Below are 15,574 nucleotides of genomic sequence, written 5' to 3'. Positions count from 1 at the left end.
CCGCACCGCCATCGATGTCATCCCTTCCACTCTGCGCTCCACGAGTGGTCCAAGCCTCGCTTTCAGATCGCTCTACTGCAGGGTAGTCTTCCCGGTCAGGATTGCAGACTGAAAGCGGTGAGAGACGGCGGTGCGGGGGATGGTCTATGTGGACAACTTTACCCCGGATGCCTCCATTCTTAGATGTGCCTCTTTTAATCATCAACCATGTGAGTTGCTAAATGTTGTACCTTCATTAAATGTAACCATATTGCTACACTTAGAGGTGCCTCTCTTCTCTTTTATACTCTGGAGCTCCTGCTGGATTTTGCTTCTAATCCCCTTGTGGAGGCTTCCATTTGTGGATGGACATTTTATGGTTACACAACCAGATCACATCGCTATAATCTTTTTATATGGACTACAGACTTAAAGGGGTTGTAAAGGTAAAAATTTTTTCACCTTAATGCATTCTATGCATTAAGGTGAAAAAACTTTTGACAGTACCGCCGCCCCCAGGCCCCCCGTTTTACTTACCTGACGCCTCGAATCTTCGCTCCTCGTCCTCGTCAGCTTCATTGCAGCTCAGCCTGGTCGCTGATTGGCTGCAGTGGATGGATTGAAAGCAGCGCAGCCATTGGCTCGCGCTGCTGTCAATCACATCCGATGACGCGGCGCGCCGGGGGGCGGGGCCGAGTGATACAGCGAGCGGCTATAGCCGCCGGCTGTATCACGGGAGCGCGCCCGCAAGCACTCACCACCGTGCGAGGGAGCTCGCATGAAGGTGGTAAATGCTTGCGGGGAGGAGCTGAAACAGCCGCCGAGGGACCCCAGAAGAGCAGGTTCAGGGCCACTCTGTGCAGAACGAGCTGCACAGTGAAGGTAAGTATAACATGTTTGTTATTTTAAAAAAAAAAAAATAAATAACTTTACAACCCCTTTAAAGTGATTGTAAAGTCTCGTTTAAAAAAAAGAAAACAAAAAAAAAACAAAAAACCCATAACAAACATGTTATACTTACATGCTCTTGCACAGAGCAGCCCGGATCCTCCTCTTCTCGGGTCCCTCTTTGCTGCTCCTGGCCCCTCCCTCTTATCGAGTGCCAAGCAGCTTCCTATGGGGGGCACCCGAGCCGAGTCACAACTCTGTGTGTCCATTCAGACACGGAGCCCCCGACCCAGCCCCGCCCCCTCTTTCCCGATCGGCTGACTGACTTTGATTGACAGCCACGGGGGCCAATGGCGCCGCTGCTGTGTCTCAGCCAATCAGGAGGAGGAGTGTCCCGGATGGTTTAGCCATTCGTGGAGATCACAGGAAAGAGACGGGGCTCAGGTAAGTAATTGGGGGGTTGCTACACACAGAAGGTTTTTTTTTTAATCTTAATGCATAGAATGCATTATGATAAAAAAAAGAAAACTTCTGCCTTTAAAACTCCTTGAAGGATTTATGAATAAGTGGTTGTGGAACAAATCATCTGAGTTTATTCTATGAAAATAATCAAGCATGTTTCTGGAATGAATTATGCTCCCAATCTAAGGTTTTACTGTATATATTATACACACACACTATTCTATTGAGAGCAAAAGTATCTGTGCCTCTTCAGTGTTATATGAACTGTACTTACAGTATATTGGTGGTGGATGAGAGCCGGCTGATGAATGTACAGACTATATTGAGCGGACTACATGTGCCTCACCATTGTATCATATTGCATGGGTGTGTAAAATATATACACAGTATATTATGTATACACACACACTATTTATAAAACACACAGACTGTAATCCTACACACATGCTATATATATATATATATATATATATATATAAAAACATCCATACATTATATACACACACACACGATAGATAGATAGAGAGATAGATAGATAGATATGAGGCCCCTCCCCTCTGTAAAGCAATCCACTGTGCTGCTTACCAAAGCTGTCCATTGAAGTCAGTGGGAGCCACAAACCATGTCCCAGACCCCGGGGGGAGCAGCTGTGGTGCCGTATTGCACATGTACAATGGGGATGGAACAAATAATAAGTAAAACCAAAATCAGGTGTGTAGGAAGCAGCCGCACAGCCCACTGAATACCTGCAAGACTCTTCTCCATCGTCTTTAAAAAGTGATCGTTTTACAGAGGGGAGGGGCCTCATGTGTGTGTGTGTATATAACATAGGGATGTTTATATATAGTGTGTGTGTGTATATAGGATTAAGGTCTGTGTGTTTTATATAAATAGTGTGTGTGTACATAATAATATACTGCTTGGGCACACTCACTTTGTATCTGCATTCCAGAATAAACCTCCTGTAACTGTGTGTGTGTGTGTGTGTGTGTGTGTGTGTGTGTGTATATATATATATATATATATATATATATATATATATATATACACACACACACACTGTACATACTCTATACAAACATACAAAATAGAAATATATACAATATGTAAACACATATATTCAATATACACTATATATTATAGTGAGCTTATGTACAATATATATATCACACATTACATGTGATGTTTCTTTTTTAAGAGAGAAAAGAGAAGAGGGAAAAGAGAAGAAGAGGGAAAAGAGAAGAAGAGGGAAAATAGAAGAGAGAAAAGAGGAGAGGGAAAAGAAAAGAGAGAAAAGAGAAGAGAGAAAAGAAGAAAAGAGAGAAAAAAAAAGAGAGAAAAAAAGAGAGAGAAATTTTATATATATACATACACACACATAGTATAATATAACAATGAGAATATATATATATATATATATATATATATATATATATATATATATATATATTACTATAACACATATGACATACACTGTGTGTGTGTATATATATATATATACACACACACACACACATCATACACGGTGTGCTTATATTACACACACTGTATAAACACATACAATGATATAAATATATAAGACATACAAGAAAACAGTAGACATAGATCTGTAGATAGGACCATACACATTTTTTTATATATATATATAGTTCTAGATACTGTACACCCCCCTTTTCCCCTCCCCCTTCTCAGTGCGCGCTCACACACTCACCCGTCCTCCCGTGGGCGCGCGCACGCGCGTTCCCGCTCCCAGCCGCCGTCGGGGCGTTCTTGGCCCCGCTCCGTTCCCCTCCGGGGTTCGGTCGGGTGGTAGAGCCGCCGCCGTCCGCCAGTCTCTGACTGTGACCACCCCGCCCGCCGGAGCCGGAGAGAGGAGACTGGAGCCGGACAGGTCTGGCCGACTGCGCATGCTCCCATTCCCGGGCAGCAGCCACTGCGCACGCGCCCTCTCCTTTCCAGCCAGACATGAAATAACTTTATTGACAAGCCCAGGCGGGTGACAGAGCCCAGCGTCTCGGTATGGAGGCAGACAGGGAGAGATAAATAATAATAATGAATAAGAATGGGTGCTGCGGTGCAGGGAAGGCTCTGAGTGAGGCGGCGGGGGATCCTCTGTGGGCAGTGAGTGACAGAACGCGGGCTGATTACTCTTATCGCATAAGTATGTTATCTGTACGCCCCGCCCACCCTCTGTGTGTTTATCAGAGCAGGCTGTATGTATGTGGAGGGCGTGTCCAATGAGCCTGGAGGGCGTGTCCAGTGACCCTGGAGGGCGTGTCCAGTGACCCTGGAGGGCGTGTCCAGTGAGCCTGGAAGGGCCCCATACACTGCTAGGATTGGACAATCACTTCCAGGGACATTGAGCTGCTGATTTAAAGTAAAGCTCCACTTTCAAAAAAATAAAATAAAGCTTTAAAAAAAATAGAAAAAATGGTGATCGTAAAAAAAAAAAAATAACAATTTACATTTGGCAAAAAGATGGAATTGACGGAGCAAGATAAACATTTCCCACAATGAGCGATCGATAGTGAATATTTCTGTCGTCCCAAAGCACATTGGTTGTGGCTACAAAAAAAAAAACTTGATTGCACCGAGCTGATCGATGGCGTTTTTTTTTCATGTCGCTACATGTAGATCGATCGGAAGTAATTCAGAAGGGTGTCCTTGATCGACTCTGTTCAACCGTCTTATTTTCCACCAGAGCCGATCGACTTGGGTCATTTGATATCTTGTCACTCATCACTCCACTGTTTATGTCTCACTCCCTTTGTTTTGTTGAATCGGAAATCGATCGTTCAGTTTTATTACACAATAGGTTTCCGCACACACTTCAATTTTATTATCCAATCACGAAGAGCCCTCACTTCCCTTCCAATAAATTGAAGGTAACCATACACTGTGCAACCTGGTTGTACAATCTCCATTGGGTCTACCAACAGCTATTTAGTGCAAGGGCCTCCCTGATGGAATAGATGAGGTTGGACCCTATATTATATTGTTTCGGTAGAGCTAAACATGATTGTACAATCAGATTGTAACATGTAAAGTGACATATAATGCACAGGAGATACAAAGTAGCAACAGTTTAAACATACTGTTATCAGCTTAACAAAAACACGGTGTGCTCAAAACTGTTGTAGGTCTTTATAGCTCTGACATATACCATAGTGATGTAAGGAGAACACTGAGCCAGTCAGATCAATCTCTGATCCAGAGGAGCTTATACTCTAATGTCCCCTCCCCCACAGTCACACACTATTATTATCATACATATATATAGCTCTGGCATATACCGGAGTGCTGTACAAAGAACACTGAGACAGTCACCAGAGGAGCTTACACTCTAATGTCCCCTCCCCACAGTCATACATTATTATTATTATACATTTATATAGCTCTGACATATACCGCAGTGCTGTACAAAGAACACCGAGCCAGTCACCAGAAGAGCTTACACTCTAATGTCCCCTCCCCACAGTCATACATTATTATTATTATACATTTATATAGTTCTGACATATACCGCAGTGCTGTACAAAGAACACTGAACCAGTCACCAGAGGAGCTTACACTCTAATGTCCCCTGACAGTCATACACTAATATAATGACACATTTATATATCTCTGACATATACTGCAGTGTTGTACAGAGAACACTGAGCCAGTCACATCAGTCTCTGTATCAGAGGAGCTTACACTCTAATGTCCCCTCCATCATCACATACTATTATTATTATACATTTATATAGCTCTGACATATACTGCAGTGTTGTACAAAGAACACTGAGCCAGTCACATCAGTTGCTGTGCCAGAGGAGCTTACACTCTAATGTCCCCTCCCCCCACAGTCACACACTATTATTATACATTTATATAGCTCTGACATATACTGCAGCCAGTGTTGTACAGAGATCACTGAGCCAGTCACCAAAGGAGCTTACACTCTAATGTCCCCCCCCACAGTCACACACTATTATTATACATTTTTATAGTTCTGACATATACTGCAGCGCTGTACAAAGAACACTGAACCAATCACATCAGTCTCTGTATCAGAGGAGCTTACACTCTAATGTCCGCTCCACAATCACATACTATTATTATTATAACACATTTATATAGCTCTGACATATACTGCAGTGTTGTACAGAGATCACTGAGCCAGTCACCAAATGAGCTTACACTCTAATGTCCCCCACAATCACACACTAATATTATTATACATTTATATAGTTCTGACATATACCGCAGTACTGTACAAAGAACACTGAGCCAGTCACCAGAGGAGCTTACACTCCAATGCCCCCCCCCCCCCCCCCCCCAGTCTCACACTATTATTGTTATTATTTTTATTATTATACATATATATAGTTCTGACATATACCGCAGTGCTGTACAAAGAACACTGAGCCAGTCACATCAGTCGCTGTGCCACAGGAGCTTACACTCTAATGTCCCCCCCACAGTCCCACACTATTATTATTATTCTTTTTTACTATTATACATTTATATTTCGCACTCATTTAAATATTTTAAGCGGCTGCTCAATTTGAGGCTCTGATTCCATGAGCGCAGCGTTTGGCACATAGGAGGGGGCGGATTTCCTGTGTACCATATTATTGATTTATACAGCTCTGACATATACTGCAGTGTCGTATAGAGAACACTGAGCCAGTCACTCTAATGTCCCCTCCCCCCCACAGTCGCACACTATTATTATTATTTTTATTTTTATACATTTATATAGCTCTGACATATACTGCAGTGTCGTATAGAGAACACTGAGTCATTCACCAAAGGAGCTTACACTCTAATGTCCCCCGACAGTCACACACTACTATTATTATTACACATTTATATAGCTCTGACATATACCGCAGTGCTGTACAGGGTGTGAGTGGCGTCACATAGGCGGAGAGCCTCATTTATTATTTCTAATATCCCCATTGATCGGGGTGTATGAAGGGAGCAGATATGACTTCCCTGGTGGGGGGACTCCGCCCTCAATCTAGAGGAAGAGATCGCTATTGTTCTGCGCTTTAAATAAATTCTATTTCTGTGTCGGCATCCAAATGTCATCCCTAAATATAGATCTCCCAGTATACGGAGATTATTTTCGGGAACTGCCCCGGTCAGCGCAGCTTTATATATATATAGGAGACATTCTTATTCATTGGTGAGAAAAATAAAAATAGGCTGCCCTATGCGTGAGAAACAAGCAAAAAGAAGTCCTTGACCCCCTTTTTGCAAAAAATCGCAGCATTCCAAACCGCATGATGTGCAAAAAAACACACAAAAAAAAAAAGGCGCTGACAGTGAAAGGGTTAAAGGAATAAAATGCCGGGAAATGTGTGTATTGCCCTGTTTACACCATGCAGGCGCGACCGGAGTGTTCCTGCACGTCGCACGTAGGGCTGCCCCATTCAGGCGCGCTCCCATTGGCCAGTGGGGGGGGGGGGGGGAGCCAATCAGCGGGTCCGGCGGACTCGATGTCCGTCGGCCACCCGCGATCCTTTCCCCCCCGCAGTGACGGGGGGGAACCACAAAGATCTATGCAGGAAGACGGATCTGTGTGTTTCCCCAGGTAGCCCATCCCCCCATAGAGTTAGAACACACCTGCAGGGAACACATTTGATCGCCCCCCGATGTTAACCCCCTTCCCTGCTAGCGTCATTAGTACAGTGACAGTGCATATTTTTAGCACCGATCGCTGTGATAATGTCGCTGGTTCCCAAAAAAAGGTGTCAGTTAGGTATCCGATCTGTCCGCTGCAATGTTGCAGTCCCGCTAAAAATTGCTGATCGCCGCCATTACTAGTAAAATAAATAAATAAATAATAAAAACGCCATAAATCTATCCCCTATTTTGTAGAATATTATTATCCTTATTATACAGGATTTATATAGCACCAACAGTTTACGCAGCGCTTTACAATATAAAAAGGGAGACAATGTCACTGGTTCCCAAAAAAAGCGTCAAAAGTGTCAGTTAGGTGTCCGATCTGTCCGCCGCAATGTCGCAGCCCCGCTAAAAATCGCTGATCGCCGCCATTACTAGTAAAAATAAATAAATAAATAAATAATAAAAACGCCATAAATCTATCCCCTATTTTGTAGATTATTATTATTATTATTATTATACAGGATTCATATAGCACCAACAGTTTACGCAGCACTTTACAATATAAAAAGGGAGACAATACAGTTATAATACAATAAAATACAAGAGGATTAGGAGGGCCCTGCTCAGAAGAGCTTACAATCTAATAGGGTGGGATGCTATTACTTTTGCGCAAACCAATCAATATACGCAGATTGCGATTTTTTTTTTTTTTTTAACCAAAAATATGTAGCAGAATACATTTCGGCCTAAACTGATGAAGAAATTCGTTTTTTACATTTTTTTTTTTGGAAAGTAAAAAAGAAAGTAAAAAAATGTATTTATTTATTTTTTCAAAATTGGCGCTATTTTTTTGTTTATAGCGCAAAAAATAAAAACCGCATAGGTGATCAAATACCACCAAAAGAAAATGCTATTTGTGGGGAAAAAAAAAGGACAACCATTTAGTTTCGGTACAGCATCGCACGACCGCGCAATTGTCAGTTAAAGCGACGCAGTGCCGTATGGCAAAAAAAATGGCCTGGTCAGGAAGGGGGTAAATCCTTTCCGGGGCTGAAGTCGTTAAATGATTATTTTTTTGCTGGAAAATTACATTATTTTTTTTTTTTTCCTGTTTAGCAGAGACCCTAGAGAATAAAATAGCGATCTTTGCAATATTTTATGTCACACTGTATTCGCGACGGTCTTTCAAACGTAATTTTTTTTTTAACGAAAAATACACTTTAACCACTTCAATACCAGGCACTTAGACACCTTCCCGCCCAGGCCAATTTTCAGCTTTCAGCGCTGTCGCAATTTGAATGACAATTGCGCGGTCATGCAACACTGTACCCAAACAAATTTTTTATCATTTTGTTTCCACAAATAGAGCTTTCTTTTGGTGGTATTTGATCACCTCTGGGGTTTTTATTTTTTGCGCAACAAATAAAAAAAAACTGAAAATTTTGAAAAACAAGTTTTTCTTTGTTTCTGTTAAAATTGATATGGCTGCACTGACGGGCACTGATACGGCGGCACTGATGGGCACTGATGAGGTGGCACTGACGGGCACTGATGATGGGCACTGATAGGTGGCACTGATGGGCACTGATAGGTGGCACTGGTATGCGGCACTGATGGGCACTCATAGGCGGCACTGATGGGCACGCGTAGGTGGCATTGATGGGTAGTTATGGGTGGCACTGATAGTTGGCACAGATGGGCACTGATAGGTGGGCACTGATGGGCACGGATGGGCACTGACAGGTGGCACCGATGGACACTGATGGGTGGCACTGATGACACTGACTGATGGCACTGATGCCCCTAAGGGTGGCATTGCTGGGCATCAGTGCTATATAATGGTGCCAATCAGTGCCCATTTGTGGGCACTGATTGGCACAGATTGGGCATTGACTGGGCACACTGGGCACATTTGGATGGCCATGGGGTACATACCTGGCCATCCACATGTTGCCCACTTCCCTGGTGGTCCTAGTGGCGTCCCTGGTGGTCCAGTGTGGTGATCTGAGGGGGGGCTGCGCTGATAAACAATCAGCGCAGACCCCCCCTGCCAGGAGAGCCACCGATCGATCAACGGCTCTTCCTATTGACATCGTGATCAGCCGTGATTGGACACGGCTGATCACGTGGTAAAGAGCCTCCACCGGAGGCTCTTTACCAAGATCGGTGTAGCGGTGTGTCAGATTGACACACCGATCCACCGATCGCCGCGATGCGCGCCCCCCGCGGGCGCGCGGCAGCATGTTATCCTGCTGGATGTCATATGATGCCCAGTCAGGATAACTGAACCACCGCCCGGCCGTCATCTGCTATGGGCCGGGCGGGAAGTGGTTAATGAATTAAAAAAAAAAAAACCACAAAAGTTAGCCCATTTTTTTTGTATAACGTGAAAGATGGTGTTACGCCGAGTAAATAGATACCAAACATGCCGCGCTTTAAAATTGCGCGAAGCGCTGCGGGTGTCAATAGAAAGTTATTGACATCCCCAGATCGGTTCGCATAGGGCCGTGTGGCCTGCCTGGGATAAACATGTGCAATTCGTTTCGTTCCCGAATTAGTTTTTTAATACATTTCGACAAATTTGTTAATTCGGAAATATCCGAATTATCGAAAACACGTTTAACTCATTTTTCCAAAATTCTAAAATTCGGAAATTCATAAATTCGGAAATTCGGTAAAGTTTTTATTATTATTATTGTTATTTATTATTATTAATTTGTTACGTTCCATTCGTTTAGATATGGCATTCGTTATTTCGGATAAATTCGTATTCGTTCACTAACAGCCGAATTTGAAAGGAAATTCCAATACTTATAATTTAATAGTTAGTAATAGTTAACTTATTATTAGGGATGGGCCGAACGGACCCCTGTTCGGTTTGGACCAGAACTTCCGAACACCGCGAATGTTCGGACCCGAATAACGAACCCCATTAAAGTCAATGGGACCCGAACGTCAAATATCAAAAGTGCCCATTTTGAAGGCTTAAATGCAAGTAATTGGGTATACAATGGTTATAGGGGTCCGGGTCCTGCCCTGGGGGACATGGATCAATAAAAAAAAAAGTTTGTGAAAAACGTCATTTTTAAATGAGCAGTGATTTTTTTATTTTTAAAGTGAAAGTCTAAAAATGAAAAATTCCTTCCAATATAGTGCCACGGGGGTCCCCTTAGTCTAACTGTAAAGTGGCAGATCTGTACCATGTCTAGAATCTGCTGCAGCAGTAATTGAATTTATAAAGCCAAAAAAAATGTTTGCTCAGAAACAGCTGGGGAGCCAGTGTGTATGATGAGGCCACAATGTAGTGCACTGGGAACAAGATTAGAGATTTTTTGGATACATTTTGGTGTCACTTTGACTTTGGATAGAAGTAACGGTGCGTTAAAATTGGTCTTTGGGTGTCGGTGGCACCTTCCCACCGTAACCCTATAGAGATAATCTTGATGAAAGCAAGAATTTGCCTTGCTGTAAAAAATTGCAATGATATGCACCTGTCAGACAGGTGCAGAAAAATTGGTCTTTGGGTGTTAATTGTGCCCATGAAACCTATACCAAAAACATTCATCCAGATGAAATGATTGAACACCCTCAAAGCTAAACAGCCTCGAAGTCCTGCAGAGAGTCCACATCCCAAAAAGACTTAATCAGTGACATCGGAATCAGGGGCTTCATAGCTGGAAATCCAGGACTGATTCATTTTTATAAAAGTCAAACGGTCCACGGAGTCTGTGGACAGACGAGTTCTATGATCAGTAACGAAACCTCCTGCAGCACCGAATGCCCGTTCTGAAAGCACACTGGATGCAGGGCAGCCCAATAACTCAATAGCATACTGGGCAAGTTCTGGTCAGTGGTCTATTCTCATGACCCAGTAAGTCAGTGGATCGTCAGCTGGAAAGCTCTCCATCTCTGTTTTGGCCCCGAGGTAATCGTCCACCATGTGATGCAGACGCTGCCGATGAAATGTGGAAGCTGACAGCCCTGGGCGGCGAGGACTAAAAAAATTCCAAAATGCCTCACTTAGGTGGATGCCTTCTCCAACGCTCCTTTCTTGACCAATGGAAGACTCAAAATGACGTTTTCCACCACACTGTAACCTACTAGAGTCAAGAAAAAAGTTCAATAAAATCCTTTTTAATGTGTCCTCAAGAGATTTTATCCTCTGCACTCTCTGTGGGGACGGGATGAGTTCAGAGACCTTCCCCTTATAACGGTGGTCAAGGAGGGTTGCCAACCAGTAATCATCCTTCTTCTTTATGCCACGTATTCTTGGGTCCTTTAGCAGGCTTTGAAGCATGAGGTTGCCCATGCGCCTCAAATTTGCAGAGGCTTGAGAAGCAGACTCCTCGGGGTTACTCAAGATGACAGCATCTGGAACTTCCTCCTCCCAACCACGTACTACTCCCAAGGGTCCTGGGGTTGGAAAGCCATCACTTACAGATTGACGCATGTCTTCCTCTTCTTCAAAGCCTATGAAAGTGCCTGAATCCTCCTCCTCATCCTCTTCCCCTCTCTCCTCCTATGTGTTCTGTGACATAGGAATGATGGTGTCTGGAAAGAAGTGGGCCTTGAGAGGAAAGGAAGTCCTCCTCTTCTTCCTGCTGCTCTGCCTCCAGTGCCCTGTCCATAATGCCACGCAGAGTCTGCTCCAGCAGGAACACAACAGGGACTGTGGTTACAGACTCTTCTGGCCTGCTTTAGTACATCTTGCAACCCTGGGTACGTACTTAGGAAACGCTGCACCATCAAATTGAGGACATGTGCCAGGCATGGCCCATGTGTCAAATTTCCCTGTCTAAGGGCAGACAGGAGGCTGCTGCTGCGGAGGAGGAGGGGGTAGAGCTCACACGTCTGGCATCATCACCACCAGCTGTATGGAGACGTGGGGGCACAACAAGATGCAGCACTGAGCCCTGTCCTGCATCCTTTCCAGTTGCAAGCAGCGTTACCCAGTGTGCTGTGAATGAAATATATCGCCCCTGCCCATGCTTACTGGACCACGTGTCAGCAGTAAGGTGGATTTTACGGCTGACTGCCTTGCCCAACGATGCCAGAACATTCCCTTCCACGTGATGGTAGAGAGATGGAACGTGAAAAGTAGTATCGACTGGGAACCTGCCATTGTGGTACAGCACATTGTGCGAATTCACGGAAGGGGGCAGAATCCACCAGGCTGAAAGTTGGAGAGCCAACAGCTTTGACAAGCTTGCATTCAGGCGCTGGGCATGTGGGTGGCAGGGACTGTATTTTTTTTTCTGCTGCAGAAGATGGGGCAGAGAAATTTGCTGGCTACAGTCTACGGCTGGTGGTGTGCTGCTGGTAGATGAGCTGCTAGGACCTTGGACACCCTGTGCTATACCATCATCCCTGTCAGTGGAGGCTGCTGAAAGGTAATGACTCGGTATCACAGGGGCAGACTGAAGTGGGTAAGGAGGAGGAGGAGGTACAGATTCGTGCCCCTTTTGTGTGGCTTTTAGGTGCTCTTGCCAACGGGCTGAGTGGTTGGATGTTAAATGCCTTGTTAGCATGTGGTACCCAAATGGTTGGTGTTTTTGCCACGTTTGATGTGCCTGTGACACAGTTTGCAGATAGCAACAGTGCGATCTGCTGCAGATGTGCTGAAAAAGGCCCAGACAGCTGAGCTGTGGGGAGTGGGCCGCCCAGGGAGATAACAGCTGCAGAATGTGATGGAATAGGGTGGCTGCTCTCTACTCTTTCTTGATGCCTATCAGGAACCATGAATCAGACCAAGACAGAAGTATAGTTAAATCACACTTGTTTAACAATAATAATAATAATAATAATAATATCAATAATAATAAGGTAAACAGAGAAAGCGTAATCAAAACAAGCCAGAGTTCAGTAACCGGATCAGGTAGTCAGCCAAGCAAACGTCAGGGAGCCAGAGATAAAAGTAGTAGTACAGCAAGCAGGATCAGGAGCCATAAGGAACGTCAGCCAAACAAGTCTTCAACAGGAACGCAGGAGAAAGTCACTGTGATGTTGACAAAGGCGAAGGCAGAGATCAAGTGAGCTGGACGGCTTTAAGTAGGCAGGTCTGACGAGCAGAATCAACAGCTGGGTAACTGTGGAGAGAGGTGGGAGCTGGCATTTAGCTGGCAGCTGAGCGGCCAGCTCAGATAAGGAAGGGCTGAGCCCAGCCCTGACAATGCCGACCTCCTTGGGGTTGTGCCGCCTCACCTTCAGTTTCCTCCTCTGCTCTATCTGGCATCCAAGTCGCATCAGTGACCTCATTATCATCATCATCATCTCCATCTCCTCCATCTTGCATCATTACCATGTGAGACAACTTGGAAATATGCTGCGGCTTGGGGAACATGAATGCCAGTTTGTCTACCAGTGTTCCTCCCTCTCTCTCGGCTCATGTTCCTGTCATCCTCAACCTCAGAACCAGCATCTGAATCCAGTAATGGCTGGGCATCATCAAGGAGCAAGTGGCTGACGCTGTGGTCAAATAACTCAGCTGACTCCTCAATGGCTGATGTTAGGGCTGTGGCAGGAATAGATGTGGACAAGGAGGCAGGTTTATCCACTCTGGCAACTGTAGGGGACTGCACACTTGTCTCTGCTTGTGTGACAGAGGATGAGGAGGATGAGGAAGGTTTAGTAAGCCAGTCCACCACCTCCTCTGCATGCTGTGGCTGGATTGCAAACTGCAGGGCCGATCCTAGGGTCACAGACACCTGGGTGCAGAAATATTTCTGGCGCCCCCACGTGGGCATGGTCATCTTACCAACTCCTCCCCTTTACAAATGTTACTATGGCAATGACTCAAACACAGAGATGCTCCCCTAAGAAGTCTTCGTTACCCTGGGATCCTCCCATGATCTTTTAACAATAAAAAAAATACAGGAAGAGGGTACACTAATGAGACCTGGAGGGGAGTCTCTCTGATGCATACAGAGAGGGCTTCTATTAGAGAGTCTGTTAGAAAGAGCCCCCAGACATAGTACAGGAGATGGTCAGAGACTACAATCATAGTACAGGAGATGGTCAGAGACTGGAGATATAATACAGGAGATGGTCAGAAACTGCGGACATACTACAGGAGATGGTCAGAGACTGCAATCATAGTACAGGAGATGGTCAGAGACGGCAGACATAATACAAGAGATGGTCTGAGACTGCAGACATGATACAAGAGATGGTCAGAGACTGCAGATATGATACAAGAGATGGTCAGAGACTGCAGTTCCTATGGACGTTAGTAGATAATGGCCGATCGGCCCTCTTACCTGACCCAGCGATACAGCAACGGTTCCTCTGATCAGGAGTCACCTCACTCTGAATTGCCCGTGGTGACTCCACTGGGTAGAGCCCAGATCTGTATTCTGGCAATGACTCCATTCCTTTCTCTGCCAGGGATGGCGCTAGGCTGTGTGACTTTCCCTCTGGTGGCGCAGGGCAGCGGGGTTCTCTCTCTGATGATGTTCCCTCTGCACTATCCTTACCCTCTGGAGTCCTGGGTGTACTTCCCTGAAAGCTTTCCAGTGCACTTGGCTCTCTTGCTCTCCCATTCAGCTGAGCATGCTGTGTGGGCTGCAGTTTTCGTGTTACAGTGGGGCTGCCAGTCCTCGGGACTACATGTCCCACAATCCTCTTCTTTGCTCCTTTTTTTTTCTTCCCTGGCCGATATGAAGGCGAAGAAGAAACATAGTGCGCCGCTCACTAGTACAGCAGCGTGCGTAAGGAAGAGCGGGAGAGGGGAAATAAGAGCCCGCGGCTGCAGTGGAGTCACTAGGGTTGGTGTCACCCGGTGCGGTAAAACTTGGTGTCACCCCCCCTCTACCAACTATAGTCGCCCCTTACTACAGACCCCCCTCCACTAAGTATAGACCCCCCTCCATCAGTGCAGACCCCCTACTAAGTATAAACCCCTCCCTCAGTACAGACCCCCCATCAGTATAGACCCCCCAGGACAAACCACCCCCCTCCATTAGTACAAACCCCCCAGAACAAACCACCCCCTCCATTAGTACAGACCCCCCGGACAAACCACCCCCCTACATTAGTACAGACCCCCCCAGAACAAACCACCCCCCTACATTAGTACAGACCCCCCCAGAACAAACCACCCCCCCTCCATTAGTACAGACCCCACCAGAACAAACCACCCCCCCTACATTAGTACAGACCCCCAGGACAAACCACCCCCCTACATTAGTATAGACCCCCCCAGGACAAACCCCCCCTCCATTAGTACAGACCCCCCAGGACAAACCCCCCCTCCATTAGTACAGACCCCCCACGATAAACCAACCCCCCACATTAGTACAGACCCCCCAAAGGACAAACCACCCCTCTACATTAGTACAGACCCCCAGGACAAACCACCCCCCCCATTAGTATAGACCCCCCCGACAAACCCCCCTCCATTAGTATAGACCCCCCAGGACAAACCCCCCCTTCATTAGTACAGACCCCCCCAGGACAAACCACCCCCCCTACATTAGTACAGACGCCCCAGGACAAACCACCCCTCTACATTAGTACAGACCCCCCAGGACAAACCACCCCCTCCATTAGTATAGAACCCCCAGGACAAACCCCCCCTCCATTAGTACAGACCCCCCAGGACAAACCCCCCCTCCATTAGTACAGA

At 45.6% G+C, this 15,574-nt stretch overlaps 1 protein-coding gene across 1 annotated transcript in view; it reads right to left on the bottom strand.

Moving 5' to 3' along the window:
- The window catches only part of ZBTB45 (zinc finger and BTB domain containing 45), a 24,775-nt gene extending 21,464 nt beyond the window's left edge, over positions 1–3,311 (bottom strand). The window contains exon 1 of the mRNA XM_073603580.1: positions 3,041–3,311. Within this exon, the coding sequence (XP_073459681.1) occupies positions 3,041–3,296 (256 nt within the window). The 5' untranslated portion in view covers positions 3,297–3,311. The remainder of the gene's footprint in view (positions 1–3,040) is intronic.
- Positions 3,312–15,574: the final 12,263 nt, after the last annotated feature.

Source organism: Aquarana catesbeiana, linkage group LG10, assembly GCF_042186555.1.
Source record: "Aquarana catesbeiana isolate 2022-GZ linkage group LG10, ASM4218655v1, whole genome shotgun sequence".
Classification (NCBI taxonomy): domain Eukaryota; kingdom Metazoa; phylum Chordata; class Amphibia; order Anura; family Ranidae; genus Aquarana; species Aquarana catesbeiana.
Note: the sequence above shows the minus strand (reverse complement) of the source record. Positions and strands in the feature narration are given on the sequence as shown.